This window comes from Microtus oregoni, unplaced genomic scaffold, assembly GCF_018167655.1.
Source record: "Microtus oregoni isolate MIOR12 unplaced genomic scaffold, Mior012 000035F_ref0000213, whole genome shotgun sequence".
NCBI lineage: Eukaryota > Metazoa > Chordata > Mammalia > Rodentia > Cricetidae > Microtus > Microtus oregoni.
In genome coordinates this window covers 27,193,930-27,211,025 of record NW_024543094.1, presented here as the reverse complement: position 1 = coordinate 27,211,025, position 17,096 = coordinate 27,193,930, and the positions used below count along the sequence as shown (strand labels likewise).

General features: G+C 38.8%; 1 protein-coding gene across 11 annotated transcripts in view; it reads right to left on the bottom strand.

Annotated features, from left to right (window-relative positions):
* Mllt10 (MLLT10 histone lysine methyltransferase DOT1L cofactor) overlaps positions 1-17,096 on the bottom strand; it is a 154,827-nt gene that overhangs the window by 40,404 nt on the left and 97,327 nt on the right. For 9 of the 11 annotated variants that reach the window (XM_041630615.1, XM_041630614.1, XM_041630613.1 and 6 more), the window contains 2 exons: positions 15,173-15,217; positions 14,326-14,358 (listed from right to left, as the gene is read on the bottom strand). The exons of 1 other annotated variant lie outside the window; for it this stretch is intronic. In XM_041630615.1, coding sequence (XP_041486549.1) covers positions 14,326-14,358; positions 15,173-15,217 — 78 coding nt within the window. The remainder of the gene's footprint in view (positions 1-14,325; positions 14,359-15,172; positions 15,218-17,096) is intronic. One more of the 11 variants, XM_041630616.1, reaches the window with a different exon arrangement.

The window sequence follows — 17,096 nt, the reverse complement described above, 5'->3', positions numbered from 1 at the left end:
GACAGTTCAACAAATTAGATGAAAATTTATGCTTCTCTGGAAAGGCGTGGATCTGAAGCACACCTACAGGTTAGAATCCTCTAAAGTTGATACTATATTAATTACATTTGCTAACTAGAGCAGAGAAAAAACGAGTAAGTCATAGAATTCTCACTTTTGATTAAAATTAAAAGTGCCATTTGTTCAGAGGTGAAAACTGATACACAACAAAGCAACATTTTGTTAAAAGCTGGCCTTGTGCTGCTATGTGGTGGTGTGTACCTTTAGTCCCAGCACCAGGGAGGCAAAAGCCAGCAAATCTCTTGAGTTCAAGGCCAGCCTGGTCTAAAGTAGCACGACAACGAGGGTTGCAGAGCAACCCATCTCAGGAAAATAAAACAAAAAAAGTTGACCTTATTGACAAAATACTTGCGGTCACAGGAAGGCCCCTTGAGTTCATGAGTTTAAGGCCAGTCTGGGGGAGAGAGTAACTTCATCTCAGTCAGTCAAAGACAATAAAATAGCCAGCCTTGAGGATCACCAATTAGTTCAAGGACAACTTGTGAAAAAAAAATAAATCATAAAAAAAACCTAACACGAAGCCAGCTGGTGGTGGCGCACGCCTTTAATCCCAGCACTTGGGAGGCAGAGGCAGGTGGATCTCTTTGAGTTTGAGGCCAGCCGGGTCTACAAAACGTCTTGAAAAACCAAAAGCAACAACAACAAAAAACTAACAAGCTATGAAAATCATGATGTACTGCTGTGTGGTGGTAGGGCACACTTTTAATCCCTGCACTTGGGAGGCAGAAGCAAGCGGATCTCTGTGAATTCGAGGCCAGCCTGATCTACAGACCAGGGCAGCTAGGGCTGTTACACAGAGAAACCCTGTCTCGAAATCATGCCCCCTCTTCAACAAAAGAAAAAAGAAAAGAATAATGGGTGCCACCGAAAGCAACAAAAAAGTATGATGAAAGGGTATTAGTTCTATCAAGTGCTGTTGAGAAGCTAGAGATTATCAACTTGTCACAGGCTATAGTCATATAGGAAGAAAAACCTCAAGTGAGAAAATACCTCCACAAGACTAGCCTATGGAAAAGCCTGTGGTACATTTCCTTGATTGATGATTGATGCAGTGGGACCAGCTTACTACAGGCAGTACCACCTTGGGTTGGTCATCCTTGGTGCTGTACGAGAAAGCAGACTGAGCAAGCCATGAAGAACTCCCATGGTGTCTGTATCAGTTACTGTCTCTACGCTCCTGTCCTAACATCCTTCAGTGGTATACTGAAGTGGTGAATTATAAGCTGAAATAAACCCTTTCTTCTCCAAACTGCATTTTGGTATTGTGTTTTATAATAGCAATAAAAATCCTGAGATAGTAAGCAAAACAAAACAAAACGATTAAACACAAAAGAAAAGCACTACTTCTAAGTGTTTGTCCCTTTCTAGATTACAGAATATGCTCCCCCATTGTGCAGGAAAGATAGATCTTATTTTCCTGAGTTTCCTGGCCATCCTGATGAAATTCTACGTCTGCTAGCTTTTCCACAGGTGACTCCATTTTAACATGAAGATTTATTCTGGCTGGCAATATAGTTTAGTGGGAGTATTTGCAAACATGTAGAAGGCCCTGCGTATGATTCTCAGCTTTGCCTCTTTTGTTAACACTGTCTGTTAAAAAGATTGGTTATAAGAATGTGAAATATATTTAAAAGAGTGGGGGGAAAATCACCCACAAACACTGGTATTTTGGCATACTTTCACATATTTTACTACATACAGTTCAATTTTGTTCTACATACCAGTCTATATGTATAAGATGCACACATATGAGATTTTGGGAAAGTGGATACATGTATGTGTAAGTGTGTGCTCACTTGTGTGCGTGCATGCGGAAGCCAGAGGTCAACTTCCTCCATTGTTTAAGCTCATCCTTTTGTCTAGACTGGCTGGCTACTATGCCCCTGAGATGCCTCTCTTTCTATATCCCCTGCTGGGTGAATGCAAAATTCTTAGTCCTTTATAGACTGAGTATATTCAATGCCCTTTCCCAAGCCCCTAAATCTACATCTCTGGTAGACATCTAAAGTCATGAACAGTACCAAGCCCCCTAAGCACTATGTGTTTATCTATGTGCCTGCAGTGTTGACAAACAGTCCTGGATTTAGTATGACTTCCCATGTTTCATGGGTGCCTCCTGTATACCATTATTCTTCAACTGTGGTGTCATTTTTAGTAAAATTAGAGTTATGAACAAACCAAACAATACTGTAATAATCAAGCTGTGTGTGGAATATTCCTTTACACTATGTGAATATATGTCACTCTGCCTGGTTTAATGAAGAAGCAGCTTGGTCAATAGATGGGCAAGATAAGGTTGTGGGAGAGCCAAACAAAGAACGCTGGGAAAAGGGCAGAGTCGGAGGGTGAGCAGACACAGAGAAAAGCAAGATGGACGAACATGATGTACTGGGAAAAGGTCGATAAAAATATGGGTTCACTGAAAATGTAAGAGTCACCTAGTAACAAGCTTGACCTACTGGCCGAGCATTTATAATTAAAATTAAGTCTATGTGTGGCTACTTGGGAATGGCTTACAGGACAGAAACTTCTGCGTACAGACAGCTACCACACTGACATAACATATATAGTGTGGTTTTAATAGAGGGACAATTCTCACCCAGGGTGGGATACAGTAATGGCAGGACACACTCTGAAGATTACTTCTGGAATTATCTTTTGAATAGTTTCATAGCAAGCAACTAAAACTGGAGAAAACGTAGCTAAGAGAATATGGCCGTGTAAGCTTTACAATTTCACGTAAAATTCAGCAAGTTTGGAGCCAGGTGGTGATGGCACACACCTTTAATCCCAGCACTCGGATCTCTGTGAGTTAAAGGCCAGCCTGGTCTACAGAGTGAGTTCCAGGACAGGCTCCAAAGCTACAGCAAAACCCTGTCTCCAAAAATCAAAAACAAAAAAAAACCCAGCTGGTTTGTTTAATGAATATACAAACAAGAAGCTCAAAGATGGAACTAGGGAGAAACGCCTCAATTTCACCCCAATGGATGATACTGGAGATATTTGTGTTTATACACACATACACATATATGTGTACATATAATACACACACATACTAAACCATGAGTGGTTTGATGAAACAATGTTTAAACGTATACAAAAAAAAATCACTATGGCTATCATGTGGACAAAGACCTAAAAGTAGAATTAGATCATCAAGTAGTATTTTATTCAGTGAGAATAAAAGGGAAAACAGAGGCTCATTGAATTTAAGCATTGAACTAGGACAAAGAAAAGCCACAAGAAGTCAGGAATGCAGCCAAGTTATGGCAAGCTGAATGTCAAAGAAAAAAAAACAGAAATAAACTGCTTCCAACATTAATTCTTTACCAAAAACAAACTTTCTAAATAACATTCACTGACTTGACAACGTGAAAGTTATCCTAAGAGAGATGGCAGCTGCAGAAACCAGGATAATGTGTTTTAAAACAATAAAAATAAAAAAGAATCTTTGGAAGAATATCTGTTTCTAGAAATAAGGTAGATAACTAATAAACCCTCCTAGTTAAATTTACCTAAAAATGAGCTAGGCCATGGTGGCTCATGCCTTTAATCCCAGCACTCAGGAAGCAGAGGCAGGCAGATCTCTGTGAGCTCAAGGCCAGCCTGGTCTACTGAGCAAGTTCCAGGACAGGCTCCAAAGCTACACAGAGAAACCCTGTCTCGAAAACAAAACAAAACAACAACAACAACAACAAAAAAACAAAAAACAAAAAACAAGAAAAAACATAAAGCCTGCTCTCTACCCTAGAAGATTCGTCCTGTACTAGTAACTCATAAGCTTTGATTTTAAAGCCAACAAGAAAAAGATGAGACCTTGAGCCTGTAAAGAACAGAAGGCTGAAGAGGATGACTCTGTTCATGTGGCTTAGGCGGGCAAAAGGACACACTATCAGTGAAAGTGAGATTACCACACAAAAAATCCTGCCTTAACCAGGCGTGGTGGTGCACACCTTTTATCTATCCCAGTACCTGGTCTACAGAACAAGTTCTAGGACAGCAACAAAAACAAACAAACCCTGGGTGGGGGAGGGGGTGGGATATTGTGGGATAATCCTTTTGTACACTGTAAAGATGTGTCTCTGCCTTTTAATAAAGAGTTGAATGGCCAACTGCTAGGCAGGAGAGAATAAGTGGGACTTCCTTAAAAAGAGAGAAAACTCGAAAGGAATCTAGGAGTGGAGATTTTGCCAGCAGCCTTGGAGCAAGTCAAACATGAAGTACTGAGGAAAGGTAAAAGCCACATGGCAGAACATAGATCAATAGAAACAAGTTGAGTTGAGTTAGAAGAGCTAGTTGGGAACAAGCTTAAACTAAGGGCCAAGCTTTCAAAATTTTAAGTATCTGTGTCATTATTTGGGGGCTGGTGATCCAAAGATAGTCTGGCAAAAAAGCTTGCTACAGTGGAGAAAGAGAGAATCCTGCATAATTTGTTTCATAATTTGTAGAGAGGTGGAAAAAAAGTCTGCTCTAAAGAAAATTCTTACTATCAAACAGGTTTGGGGTCTAAACTGAAAAAGATGTGCAAAAATCCCTTCTGAGGGGATACCTTAACCCTAGCTACAATGAATTCACAATCCAAAATTAGGAGATGTAAAGAAACAAACCCTAGGATGACAAGAGATAAGCAGACACATAAATTCTGCCTGCCCTCCAAGAACCACAGAAGACAGAAATGGCAAACAAAACTCATCTGATACATACTGAAAATGACAAACAACCTATGAGAGCTCGATGCGGTGGTGTACACTTAGAGTCCAAGGACTTGGAAGGAGGAGCCAGGATGATATAAAGTTCCAGGTCATGCATCATCCTTAGCCATTCTATCCTATATGAAACCCTATCTTAAAAAACAAAATCAAGGTTCGAGGCCAGCCTGTTCTACAAGAGCTAGTTCCAGGACAGGAACCAAAAAAAGCTACGGAGAAACCCTGTCTCGGGGAAAAAAAAAAAAATCAAGGAAACAGAAAAATCCTAAAAATCCTAGCCTGGTAGCATAGGACTACTCAAGAGAATAAGGCACCAGAAATTAAGTCAGCCTGGATTATACAGCAAGCTCAAGTGAGCAACACCCTAATGTCAGTCATGTCAAGTCTAAACAGAAAACGAAAACAAAACAAAAAAACAGTGACTTGAACCCAAATTTCTTTCATATGAATAAAGCAGAGGAAAAGAAAAGAATCAAAAGCTAATAAATGTTTGTCCTTTAAGCTGTTAAATGTATACAAATCTGTAGGGGCAACAATAACGGATGATATCTGCAGTACCATAAAAGAAGCAGGAGATGGAAAGTTGGACACATGGGGGAGGGAGGGAGGGGCCCAGGAAAGAGAACAAACATTCAAATTACAGGGATACGGAATGAGCTTAAAGGTAACACAGAAAATCTATAGAATGACTCACAGCAAAACCCAACAACTTAAGAATCATGAATAACAACAGAAACTGAAAGAATAATAACAAATGGCTTTCACATCGTTTCATATCTTAATTCTACAAATTACTCATCATAAAGGGAAAAAGAAACACTTTCCATTAGTAAAAAAGCTGATTTTATACTATACAATGAAAAGATTGTTTCTACTGCATTTCTCAAAAAGAAAACTTGAATCTAACAACGGTAGGGAGAGCCCTAAAGTAAGGAGCCCATTCTGATAGTTGTTCTTGGTTGTCAACCTGACTACATCTGGAATTAACTAAGATCCAAGTGATTGGGATGGGAACACAACCACAGCCACTGGGCAGCTTTAAAAAGCTGGATACACCATCTCCCTCTCTCTCTCCGCACACTGACTTCCCCAGGCCTGTACACGCCCCCTCTAATAAACACCTCAGTGAGTTTGTGATGAATTCCGTGTTTCCTTTTCACTCGCACCAGGTAATTTCAAAGGATACTAGTATAAGAGTCTAAAAACAATATTTTTTTAAAGATTTATATATTTATTATGTATGCAGTATTCTGACTGCATGTATTCCTGCAGGCCAGAAGAGGGCAGCAGATCTCATTATAGATGGTTGTGAACCATTATGTGGTTGCTGGGAATTGAACTCAGGATCTCTGGAAGAACAACCAGTGTTTTTAACCTCTAGCCCAGAGAGATTTGTTCTTAATTAAACCATTTGAGATGGGAAGACCCACCCTAAATCCAGATCTTTTTAGGTGGGAAGATCCACTTTAAATCTGTGCCATAATCTCTGGTGACAGCCCATGTCAAGGAGGAAGCACTGCTCTCTGCCAGCTTCTGCTCACTCTCACGGGCAAGGCCATTCTTCACTGATATTAGAGCCCACTTCTCTAGGATTCTCGTATAAACTGAACAACAACTGAGACAACCAGACTCGTGAATTCAACAATTACTGGATCCTCAGATATCCAATCATCACTGGCATAGTCAGACCATAACTTGTAAAGCACACTAGCAAACCTCGGTTGTATATAATAAATATTCCTATCAGTTCTGTTTATCTAGAGAACCCTGACTAATATACCTGTGTTCTTCAAAATTACTGAGAGCCGGGGCGGTGGTGGCGCACACCTTTAATCGCAGCACTTGGGAGGCAGAGGCAGGCGGACCTCTGTGAGTTCGAGACCAGCCTGGTCTACAAGAGCTAGTTCCAGGACAGGCTCCAAAACCACAGAGAAACCCTGTCTCGAAAAACAAAAAAAAAAAAAAAAAAAAATCAAAATTACTGAGACAGACTGGATGATAACAACAGCAGCACAAACTTCCTGCCCTTTTTCTAGGAATGCACATTCAGGGCAGACAGAGCACCATGCCTTCAATTTCTTCTCAAGTGCTTTATAAAACTAAAGCTCTCTTAATGCTTCCTCTAAGTTTGAGACTGTTTAGAAATTTTAAGATACTTTTACATATGAGAAAAAAAACTACAGATTTAATAAAAGAAAAAGTCAAACAAGGTCCATTTTAAAAAACACTACAAAGAATGTCAAAAATTGAAAAATGCCAGTTGTGGTGGTGCACACCGGTAGGATTTGCTGAAGGAGGCAGAGGCAGGAGGATCACGAGTTCGAGGCCAGCCTGGGCTACACAAGAAAGAAAAATTGAAAAAAAAAACATGCTCATTGAAATTCTTTACTCAACCTCAGATGAAACAATCCATTTTACAAAGCTAAAGAGAGTCAGCAAAAGGGGGCGAGGCATGTTGCATATTTAGAATAAAAGGAAACATGAAAAATATGAGCCTAACTTAAATGGTCTTAAAAATCCATAAAACGAAAATTTTTACACAGCAATATCAGAATATAATTGAAAGATTATACCCAAGACTGAAGAAAGGTGTGGATTCTCTCTCTCATCCAGGAAGCAAAGCAGAACTGATTCTCTATACTGGGGTAACTGAGCCATACAAAAACAACCTACCAGAAGACATTATCTCTGACTTCAGATTTAGTCAAAGTGATTAGGGTATAGATTCCACAAATACAAAACTAGACATTAATCTGACAGTATGCAAAGAAATAAATTACACAAAGAGAAAAAGAATACTGTGAATATGATACTCTTCCAACATGACCTACTTATCTGATATTGAACTAGCTAAGCAAGCATGTTTCAATATTAACTTTGTTTACCCTTAAGGAAAAATAAGACAACACTTGGCATTCGTTATAGTTATACTTTATCAGGTGATTAAAGGCATTCATTCTTCTCTACCATCATGTAAGGGACCGACTCAAGTCTGCCCACATGATCAATTCTAGATATATTAATGAAACAAGTATTATAATAATCTGTGGGAGAAATATAAGGGCTTGAATGAGCACAGATACACAAGTGTAAGATCTTGGAAAAATAATAAGTTGGAAAGAAAAGTTTGTCTATGAGGATTTAATAAAGCACAAAAAATAATTAGAAGAAATAACTTCATAATTGATTTAGGTGTGGAGCCCCAAACAGGACAATGGAAGAGTGCCAAGAACCCCTTACTATAGAACAAAAGTACTGCAGGCAAGAATCCAAGAGCAAAGGAGTGCTAGTGTCTACCACACTTCAGTTGGGTGAGCAAAGTGTCCCACATACGCTAATTTATTGCTCTGGCTTCACTGGCAAAGCACTATCTGAGGGACACTTAAAAAAGGGCAGCTATTCTGAACTTGACTGAAGGTAATAAACAAGTCTGTGGAAAGCAACAAGCTTCTCTGGAGGGGAGATAGATCGATTCTTAAGATTTCTACTAATTTAAACATTCATTAGTCAAAGATGATACAGATATTTTTTTAAAAAAACAAGAGGCCCCTTGCTAGCAAGATGGCTATGGTGGTTTGAACAAGACTGACCCCCATAAGCTCCTATGTATTAATGCATGTTCCCCCAGTTGATGGAACCATCTGGATAGGATTAGGAGGTATGGCCTTGGAGGAGGTGTGTCACTAACCCCCATCCCTCTGTCTCTGGTCATGTCCCCTCACTTATCTCTGCTTCCTGGTCTTGTTTCAGGATCTAAGCTCTTAGTTACTGCTCCAATACCATGCCTGTCTACCTACTGCCTGCTCCCCACCATAATGGTCATGGACTCACCCTTTGAAACTGTAGGCAAGGCCACAAATGTTTTCTTTGGGTTAAGGTGGTTGCTTGCTATGGTGACAACCTAAATTCAATCCGATGAATCTATGAAGCAGGAGGAATCCACTGCCACTGCAAGTTGTCCTCTAACTTCCTTAAATAGGTGGGCACACAATAGGCACAAATACATAAACATGAAAAATACTGAAAACTAGAGAAGAGGACAAGAAAGGATAAGAGAACACACATGACATGAAAGCAGAGAGGGGAAGAAGACAAAAGCAGGGCAGGGCAGGGCAGGACAACTAGGCAGGATCAGCAAGAGCACTGTGCATGTACTTACTCTCCTTCAGCCCAGTGCTGAGACCCCACTTGGGTCACTATGGTTACCCCCACTCCCTACGACTTGGCCCCTATTTTTGTCTTTACTTTGTATTGATTTAAGGATGTATAAAAATTTCACAATAAAATTGTTTTAAAATTTTAAAGAAAAATTAAAGAGGGCCAGGAAGTGCTGGTGCACACCTTTAATCTCAATACTTAGGCGAGGCAGGTGAATCTCAGTGAGTTCAAGTTCAGACTGAGTTCCAGGAAAGCCAGGGCTGATACACACACACAGACACACACACACAGACACACACACACACACACACACACACACAGAGCAACTATAGAGGATAATCTGAAAGCTAAGCTGTCATGTTGTACTGAATGCTCATCGTTTTCAGCTCTAGTATTTCTACTTGCCTCTCTTCTCATCAAACAGCCTGCCTTAAACCTTTATCCTTCTCTTTTCTCTACAAGTTTCCCTTTCAGTACTAGGATGTCACCACTGTTAACACGAACTAGACACCAAAGACCACAGTAGGGCACAAAACTGTAGTCCCAGCACTCGGGAGCCTAAGGTAGAATTAACTAGAGCCTAGGAATCCAAGACCAGCCTGGGAAACAGGTAATTCTTCTCTCTAAAAACAAAGACAAACAAACAAGCAAGTCCAAAGCAAGTAAAATAAAAATTAATCCAGTGTCTTTGTCTTCTCTACCAGCACTTCTCAATCACAACTGAGAGTTCCCTATATGAACTAACTGCAATTCTTTTGTGCCCAAGTGTTACTGTTTTGTATGGACCAAACACTGGTAAATTAGTGCCTTCCATCCCCTAGACACTGCTACTTAATTCACTAAAAACCTCAAGTTTCTCTCTTTTCGGGGGTGGAGTGTAAGCTTATTTTTGCTCTTTCAAAGTTAGTGACAAGAGGTATGTCTACAAACAAGAGATTCTGACCTAGGTTGTGGTTAATTAGTATTTTGGATATAGAGGAAGACTGTTCCACCTGGACCAAAGGTTGGAGAATTCAAATCTACTTTCTTATATCATGTTAATGTAGTCTGTTGCCTCCTCCTCCCCTTTGGAGTGAAGTATATAAGCATGTAGAAAGTAAATGAGGAAGGATTCAGGGTTCAGTATTCACTGAATTTCCCTCCTGATGGTGTTCTGTCTCTTATTTCTCTTAAATCTCTGCTCCTTCTGCTTAATAATTCTAACCCTCATGCTCCTACCCTGGAACTGGTCTTCCAGTGAGGGAGTATGCTGACTATCACATTCCTCTTTAGGTCCCCATAATATTATAACAAAGTTCTATTTGGTGTCAGTCTCAGTACTAACTTTTTCAAGTCTTACATGCAATCATCCAATGTACCTCCCTAGATAATAGGTGTACTATATGCTTTTCCCAATTCAAAACACCAACTACTTTGGTCTTACTAACCTAAAAGCTAAGGTTATTATTTTATTTGTTCTGAATCAAGTATCAGTTATTAGTGTCACCTTGCACAGACTGTGTGCTGGTTAGCTTGTCAACTTGAATAAAACTAGAGTCATCTGAGCAGAGAAAACTTCATTTGAGAAAATGCTCCTACCCGACTGGCCTATGGGCAAGCCTTGACAATTAATGTGGAAAGGTCCAGCTCACTGCAGGTGGTGGTATCCCTGACTGATAGTCCTAGGTACTATAAAAAGTAGGCTGAGCAAGCCAGTAAGTAGTGCTTCTTCATGGTCTCTGCATCAGTTCTTGCCTCAAAATTCCAGTCCTGAGTGCCAACTCTGACTTTCCTGGATGATGGCGTGTGACTAAGTTCTCCTAAGCTGAAGTAAGCATTTCCTTCCTCCCCTAAGCTGCTTTTGGTTATGGGGTTTTATCAAAGCCAACAGGAAAGTAACACTCTGGTGGGACAAACTACTTGTGCTGATCAGACCCTGATGCCTAGACCAGATAGCTGGCCCCTATACACTCTCAAGCAAACAGGTCCAATGCTACATTCTCAGTACATGTTTTTCCTTCAAAGGCAATTTTCCATTAAAACTCTTCTGTATTGCAAATCATAAAATTTTAACTGTATTTCTTGAAAATGTTATTAATAAACATATTTACCTCTTGTTTAGAGTATATTCCCTAAAGGCAGGATCCATTTATACTATGCATTTTCCCAACACAACTAACAATAATCTTCTACATGGAAAGAACTTAATGTGCATTTATCAAATGGAGGAAGGAGAGCTAAGAATCTTGAGGAAGACGGTTCTGTGTTTTACAGATTCTTGTACTGATGATACGTTGTCCATGTGAAAACGAGAGGAGTTTAGGTGCTGATTCCATTCTGTAAATTATACAATATTTTATTTATGCTTTAATAATTAAAGCTTGCCTGACTATCAGAAGAAGAAAGCTAAGCCATTAGAGGTCAGACAGTGGTGGCATACCATACACCTTAATCCCAGGATTTGGGAGACAGAGGCAGATAGATCTCTGTGAGTTCAATGCCATTCTGGGCTACACAAGATTAATGTAGAAAGGTGGTCGTGGCTCTCACCTTTAATTCCAATACTAGGGAGTTGCACCTTTAATACCAGCACAAGAGGGAATATAAAATGGGAGGGGAGAGAGGCTCGGGCAGCTTAGTCTGGTTAGGAGGCTTAGTCTGTGGTCAGCCAGTCAGCTTTCGTAGAGGTAAGACTTCTCTAGTGGCTTGGAAGCATTGCTTTTCTGACTGACCCCAATAACTGACTCTGGGTTTTTAATATTCGTGCTACAGTAAATCAGAACACCCATGTTCACTCCCTACCTATCTAGAAAACTGTGAGCTAAAAATTTTTTTTATTTAATACACCTTACACAATAAGACATGTGCAGAAGGCAGCATAAAGAAGGAAGCAGCCAGGCAGTGGTAGTACATGCCTTTAATCCCAGCACTCGGGAGGAAGAGGCAGGCAGATCTCTGAGTGAGGCCAGCCTGGTTTTTTCTTTCTTTTTTATTTATATTTTGCTGCTGTTGTTTGTTTTGGGTTTTTTTTTTTCCAGCCTGGTCTAAAAATTGAGTTCCAGGACAGCTAGGGCTGTTACACAGAAAAAAATCTGTCTCGAAATACCCACCCCCAAAAAGAACACATAAAGAAGGAAATAATAAACATTAGGAATAATGAAACAAAAAAGGTAAACAGCCCCATAACTTTAATTCCAGAATTTGGAAGATAGAAGCAGGATTATAGTATCAAGATCATTCTTAGCTACGTAGACTACATGAGACCCTGCTCATAGATAGATAGATAGATAGATAGATAGATAGATAGATAGATAGATAGATAGAGATAGATAGATAAGATAGATAGGAAGAAAGAAATATGTATAAAGAGGGGGAACAATCAAAAGGGGTTGTGTAGAAAAATACTATGAATAGTTATATGCTAAGTACTTAATACACAAAAACCAAAACTTCAAGTCACTCCATTGATAGGCACATTATTATTATTATTATTATTATTATTATTATTATTATTATTATTGTTTTTCGAGACAGGGTTTCTCTGTGGCATTGGAGCCTGTCCTGGAACTAGCTCTGTAGACCAGGCTGGTCTCGAACTCACAGAGATCTGCCTGCCTCTGCCTCCCGAGTGCTGGGATTAAAGGCGTGCGCCACCATCGCCTGGCTGATAGGCACTTTAAAAAAAAAAACTGTAAGGCTTAAAGAACATTTTTAAGAGAGAAAAAAAAAATCTGTATTTGGAAAAAAGGAAAAATCAGACAAAATATCATTTATAGGAAATCAACCCTTCATTTGCCTTTATAACCCCTCCCCCAAAAAAAGGGCCATTCACTTCTTTTCTTTGTAATGCAGGGTGAAGAAAACACAAGCAAGAATTTTCTCGAACCCTCAAACTACTAAAACCCCAAATGTTAAAGAAAGTTCACATTTATAATAACCTGATGACATTTATTTACCTGCTGAGGAACAAAAAAACTTTTCACCCCGGTGTTTCCTCAGTGCACAGTGGAATCAAAGATCTTTTTGACAGCTCATCAAAATTACTCCCAGTGATGTCTACTTTATGAAGTATAGCTGGGCTTAAATTTTTAATATTCCAGCAAGTAATGAACATGTATAAATACAACTGTGCAAACTGAAAAAACTGCTAAGGCTCTTCAGCTTTTATACTCCCCTATGTCCCCCAAAAACCTGTCAAGTGTTTAAACACTGAACTTCTTCTCAAGAAAAGCTTTCCATCCTTTCCCCTATCATTACTATTGCTATTGTCTACAGTTGTTCACTCCTATATCAGCACATATACAGGCTTAGTAGGAAAGTCAAAGTTAAACTAAGAGCAAATACAATCCCACGGCAGAAGACTTCTCTACAAGCACAAGGCTCTGGGTCAGTCCCCAGCACTGCACAACCCTGTAAATAAAACACTTTTGTTCATAAGCAACACTTCTGAGTTTCCACATCAACCACCTCTACCCTCAAAGCAATGAGGCTCACTTACATCTGCTCATTATGCCACTTGTCTCTAGTTGACTGTATTCTATAAACATCCGACATTATACCCTTTACATAATGCCAATCTGTTACATCAACAAATTCCAAGTTAAAGAAAATGTACTAGAAAATTGCTTGAAATCATAGTCTCAAGTAAATGAGCTCAATTAATAACTGAAAAATAAAGATGACATCGTATTAGAGAAATTTTCAGGGCCAGCAAGATGACTTAGCAGGTAAAAACACTCACCACCAAACCTAACAACCTGATTCAATCTAGGGAACTTGTAGCACAAGAAGAAAATAGATTCTTCAGAACACACACACAATTTAAAAATTTTTGAATACAAAAGGATTACAGAAAGTTCTTGGGGAAACTGAAGAAATCCTCAGACATTCTGCAATAATGACCATCACGATAATTACACTGTTCAAGTGAAAAGTGACAGAATTTGCCTTATATGCTGACTTAGAATTCAAAGCGGCAGAAGATGCGATCCCATTGTGAAAATAGTCCACAATTTGAAATACTATCTTCCACTTATTTACTACATGAAAATATAAGAGTATTAAAGATCTGAAAAAACAAAAATCACATTCCAAATTGAAGTTAAAAGCAAAAAAATCCTCTTGTATATACTAATTACAAATGCATTAGTAAGAAAGATCACGGAAGCAGACTATTTGCAAACAGAAAACTTTCAGAAACTTAGAAGAGACAATAAAAGCCAGACTGAAGATCTTAACTAACCTATCTATCCCTCCTTCTGTAGACAAGTCTACCATGTTTTACCAAACAATTAACAAGCTCACTGGAACACTAGACCTGATCTACTCATCAGACTGTCCTAACTTTCAATTGGGCTTCTTGACAAAAGACAACTTTTGTGATAAATGAACTTCCAGAGAAGATTCTAACAAAACTTACCATTGTGTATTGCATTCAGCAACTCTGAGAAAGCTTTTAAGTAAGGAAAAAAGGACGTCAGGTTAAGATCATTCTCAAACACACAAAAGAAATACATAGGCATAAACTCAGTTTAACAAAATCTCGGTATCTTTGCTTGAATTATTAAAACTGAAAGTTTTATTCTTTTTCCAAAGCATAACTCCCTAAATGCTACATTTCATTCAGTAGTATACTGCCTAGTAACCTGAGATAATAGGTAGGTGTACTGTCACAATGGTGACCCTTTCTTTAATATTTTTGGAGAATTCCTTTAAAAAAGACATCTACATATTATCTTTATTCATCTATATAGTATTACACTAAAATTGAGTATTACAGGGTGCAACAATCAGACTTACAGGATAATCAACAAGATGTAAAACAAAATCTCATTCCATCTTCGAACCCTACCAAACATTTATTTTCACTTCTTAAACTTCACTGTAAGTTTCAACACATACAGAAGTCAAAACATAAAGCTACCTAATACTAATATACAAATAATGAAAACATATCTACATTAAGGCTAATGGCACCCAAATACTGAAAATAACATTCTCACCAAGGGCAGAAGTCACAGTTTTGCAACATAAATACTATAGTAAAAGACCAATAATAATTAAAGTTTGCAATATTTGGCTATAATATAGATCCTGAACACAAGACAAAGTATACAAAGGCATCTTCGTAAGACAAAAATATCTACACAATAAAAACCTAATGCACTTTGAAAAATAATATTTAGATCCTCAAAGGCGGTATATTATACAAGGCACTGAACTAAGAGTCAGAAAGCCCAGGTTACTAACCCAGTTGGACAACTTACTAGTTGTTGGACAAGCTCCATCATGCCGATACTGCATGGAAATTTCTGTGGATAAGGGGGAAAGGGGAATTAGCAAAGAAACTGCTAGTGACAGAAAAGAAACAGGCCAGAAAACTGGGGGAAATTCATGACAAAGTCCATTTGAGAAGACAAAACAGACCTGCAAGAACAAAAATTATAAAATAGTATTTGCTAAACCTAATTCTCACAAATATCAACAGGCTAGTTCAAGAATACATATGTGTATGTATAAGGAATAAGAAAAAGGTAGGGTTTACACATCAATGTTCATAGCAAGTATCTGAAAAGTAATGGCTTTGTTATGCCCAACTGACATAAGTTAGAAACACCCAGAAAGAATCTCAATAGGACTGTCTGTATTTGGTAGGCCTGTGGGATTGTCTAAGTCATGTGAGAAGACCCAGTTCACTTTGAATATCACTGTGTGTGAGGTAGAGACACCAAGCTAAACATAAGCACCAAGTATACATTCATTTTCCTCTGCTCTAACTAGAGATCAAAAAGCTTCCATCTTAACTTCTCCACAGTGCTAAGTCTGTAACCTGAAAGTATGCTAAAAATAAGCTTCTTAGCTTTTCGTCAAGCATGATATAAAGAACAATTTAGAAAGAAATCTCTGATCACTGGCAATCTTTTATTTTGATAGAAACTAAAGTGGGTGGGGGCCTTCACTCCTGAGTGGTCAATTTCAAGAACTTGCCTTTCTCTTGACTTTATTTTGAAAACAACACGACATGCTCCATCAAACAATGCTAAACCATCAACCCCTTGCTACATTTAGGTGTGGACGCACCATGCCGTTTTTATGTGAGGATGCAGGACCATTTTGTGGAGTTCTTTACCCACCTCTGCATTAGTGCCAGGATCAAATATAGGTTTACCAGGCTTGCGTGACAAGCATCTTTATCTGCTAAATGATCTCACCTGTATTCTTTTCCTTTTCAATGTGTATATATGATGTGTGTATGTGAGTAAAGGCACATGTGTGAAGGTCACGGAATAACCTTCCATCTTGATTCAGGCAGGGTCCCTACTTTTCCACTGCTGTGTAGACGAGGTTATCTGGCATGAAAACTGGGGATTCTGGTTTTCCTCCCACCCTGCCAAAGGTGAACTGGAATTACAGATGCACGCTACCACATGCTTCTTTACTTAGCATTATAGTTATCTGAACTCTTCCTTAGAGTTCCAAGTAAATACTTGATTTACTGAGTAGATCATCTATCCAGCACCCTAAATCATGAGACCATAAAATGTCATAAGAAGAAAAGTACAAGGTTTGGATTTTCTAAACACTAATATTCAATGTTTCAAAAGGTCAGGTTCCAGAGCTAGAGTTAAGAACACTCACTGTCCTTACAGAGCGAACTTGAGCACAGTTCCAAGCACTAGTATTATAACAGCTTACAACTTTCTCTAACTGTAGTTCCAGGGCGTCCTATGCCCTCTTCTGTCTTCTGTGGGCATAAACATGCATGTGGTATACACACATACAAACACACACATCCATACACACACCAACATACAGACAAAACACTGACACACATAAAATAAAGTTGGGAGTAGGGGCACAAAGCTACCTAAGCACTCATAACCTAAAAGTTTATTTACAGAAAGTAATGGATCAGAGTCTGAGTATTAAGACAGGCATGGTGGCACACCCTAGCACTTAAACAAGAGGATCTCCAGTTCTAAGAGCTCCTTGGCTAAGACAAACAAAATCAAATAAAATAACAATACTAACAACAACAGCAACTGTCCTGCCTGGATTAAACCAGAGTACCTAAGGTGTTCTTTAGAACATAAGACAGTACTGTTACTATAGACTGAATGAGGCAACTCTTTTTTTCTATGAAATTGTGAAATGATAAATTATCAAGACTAAGTCCAGAATGTCCTATTT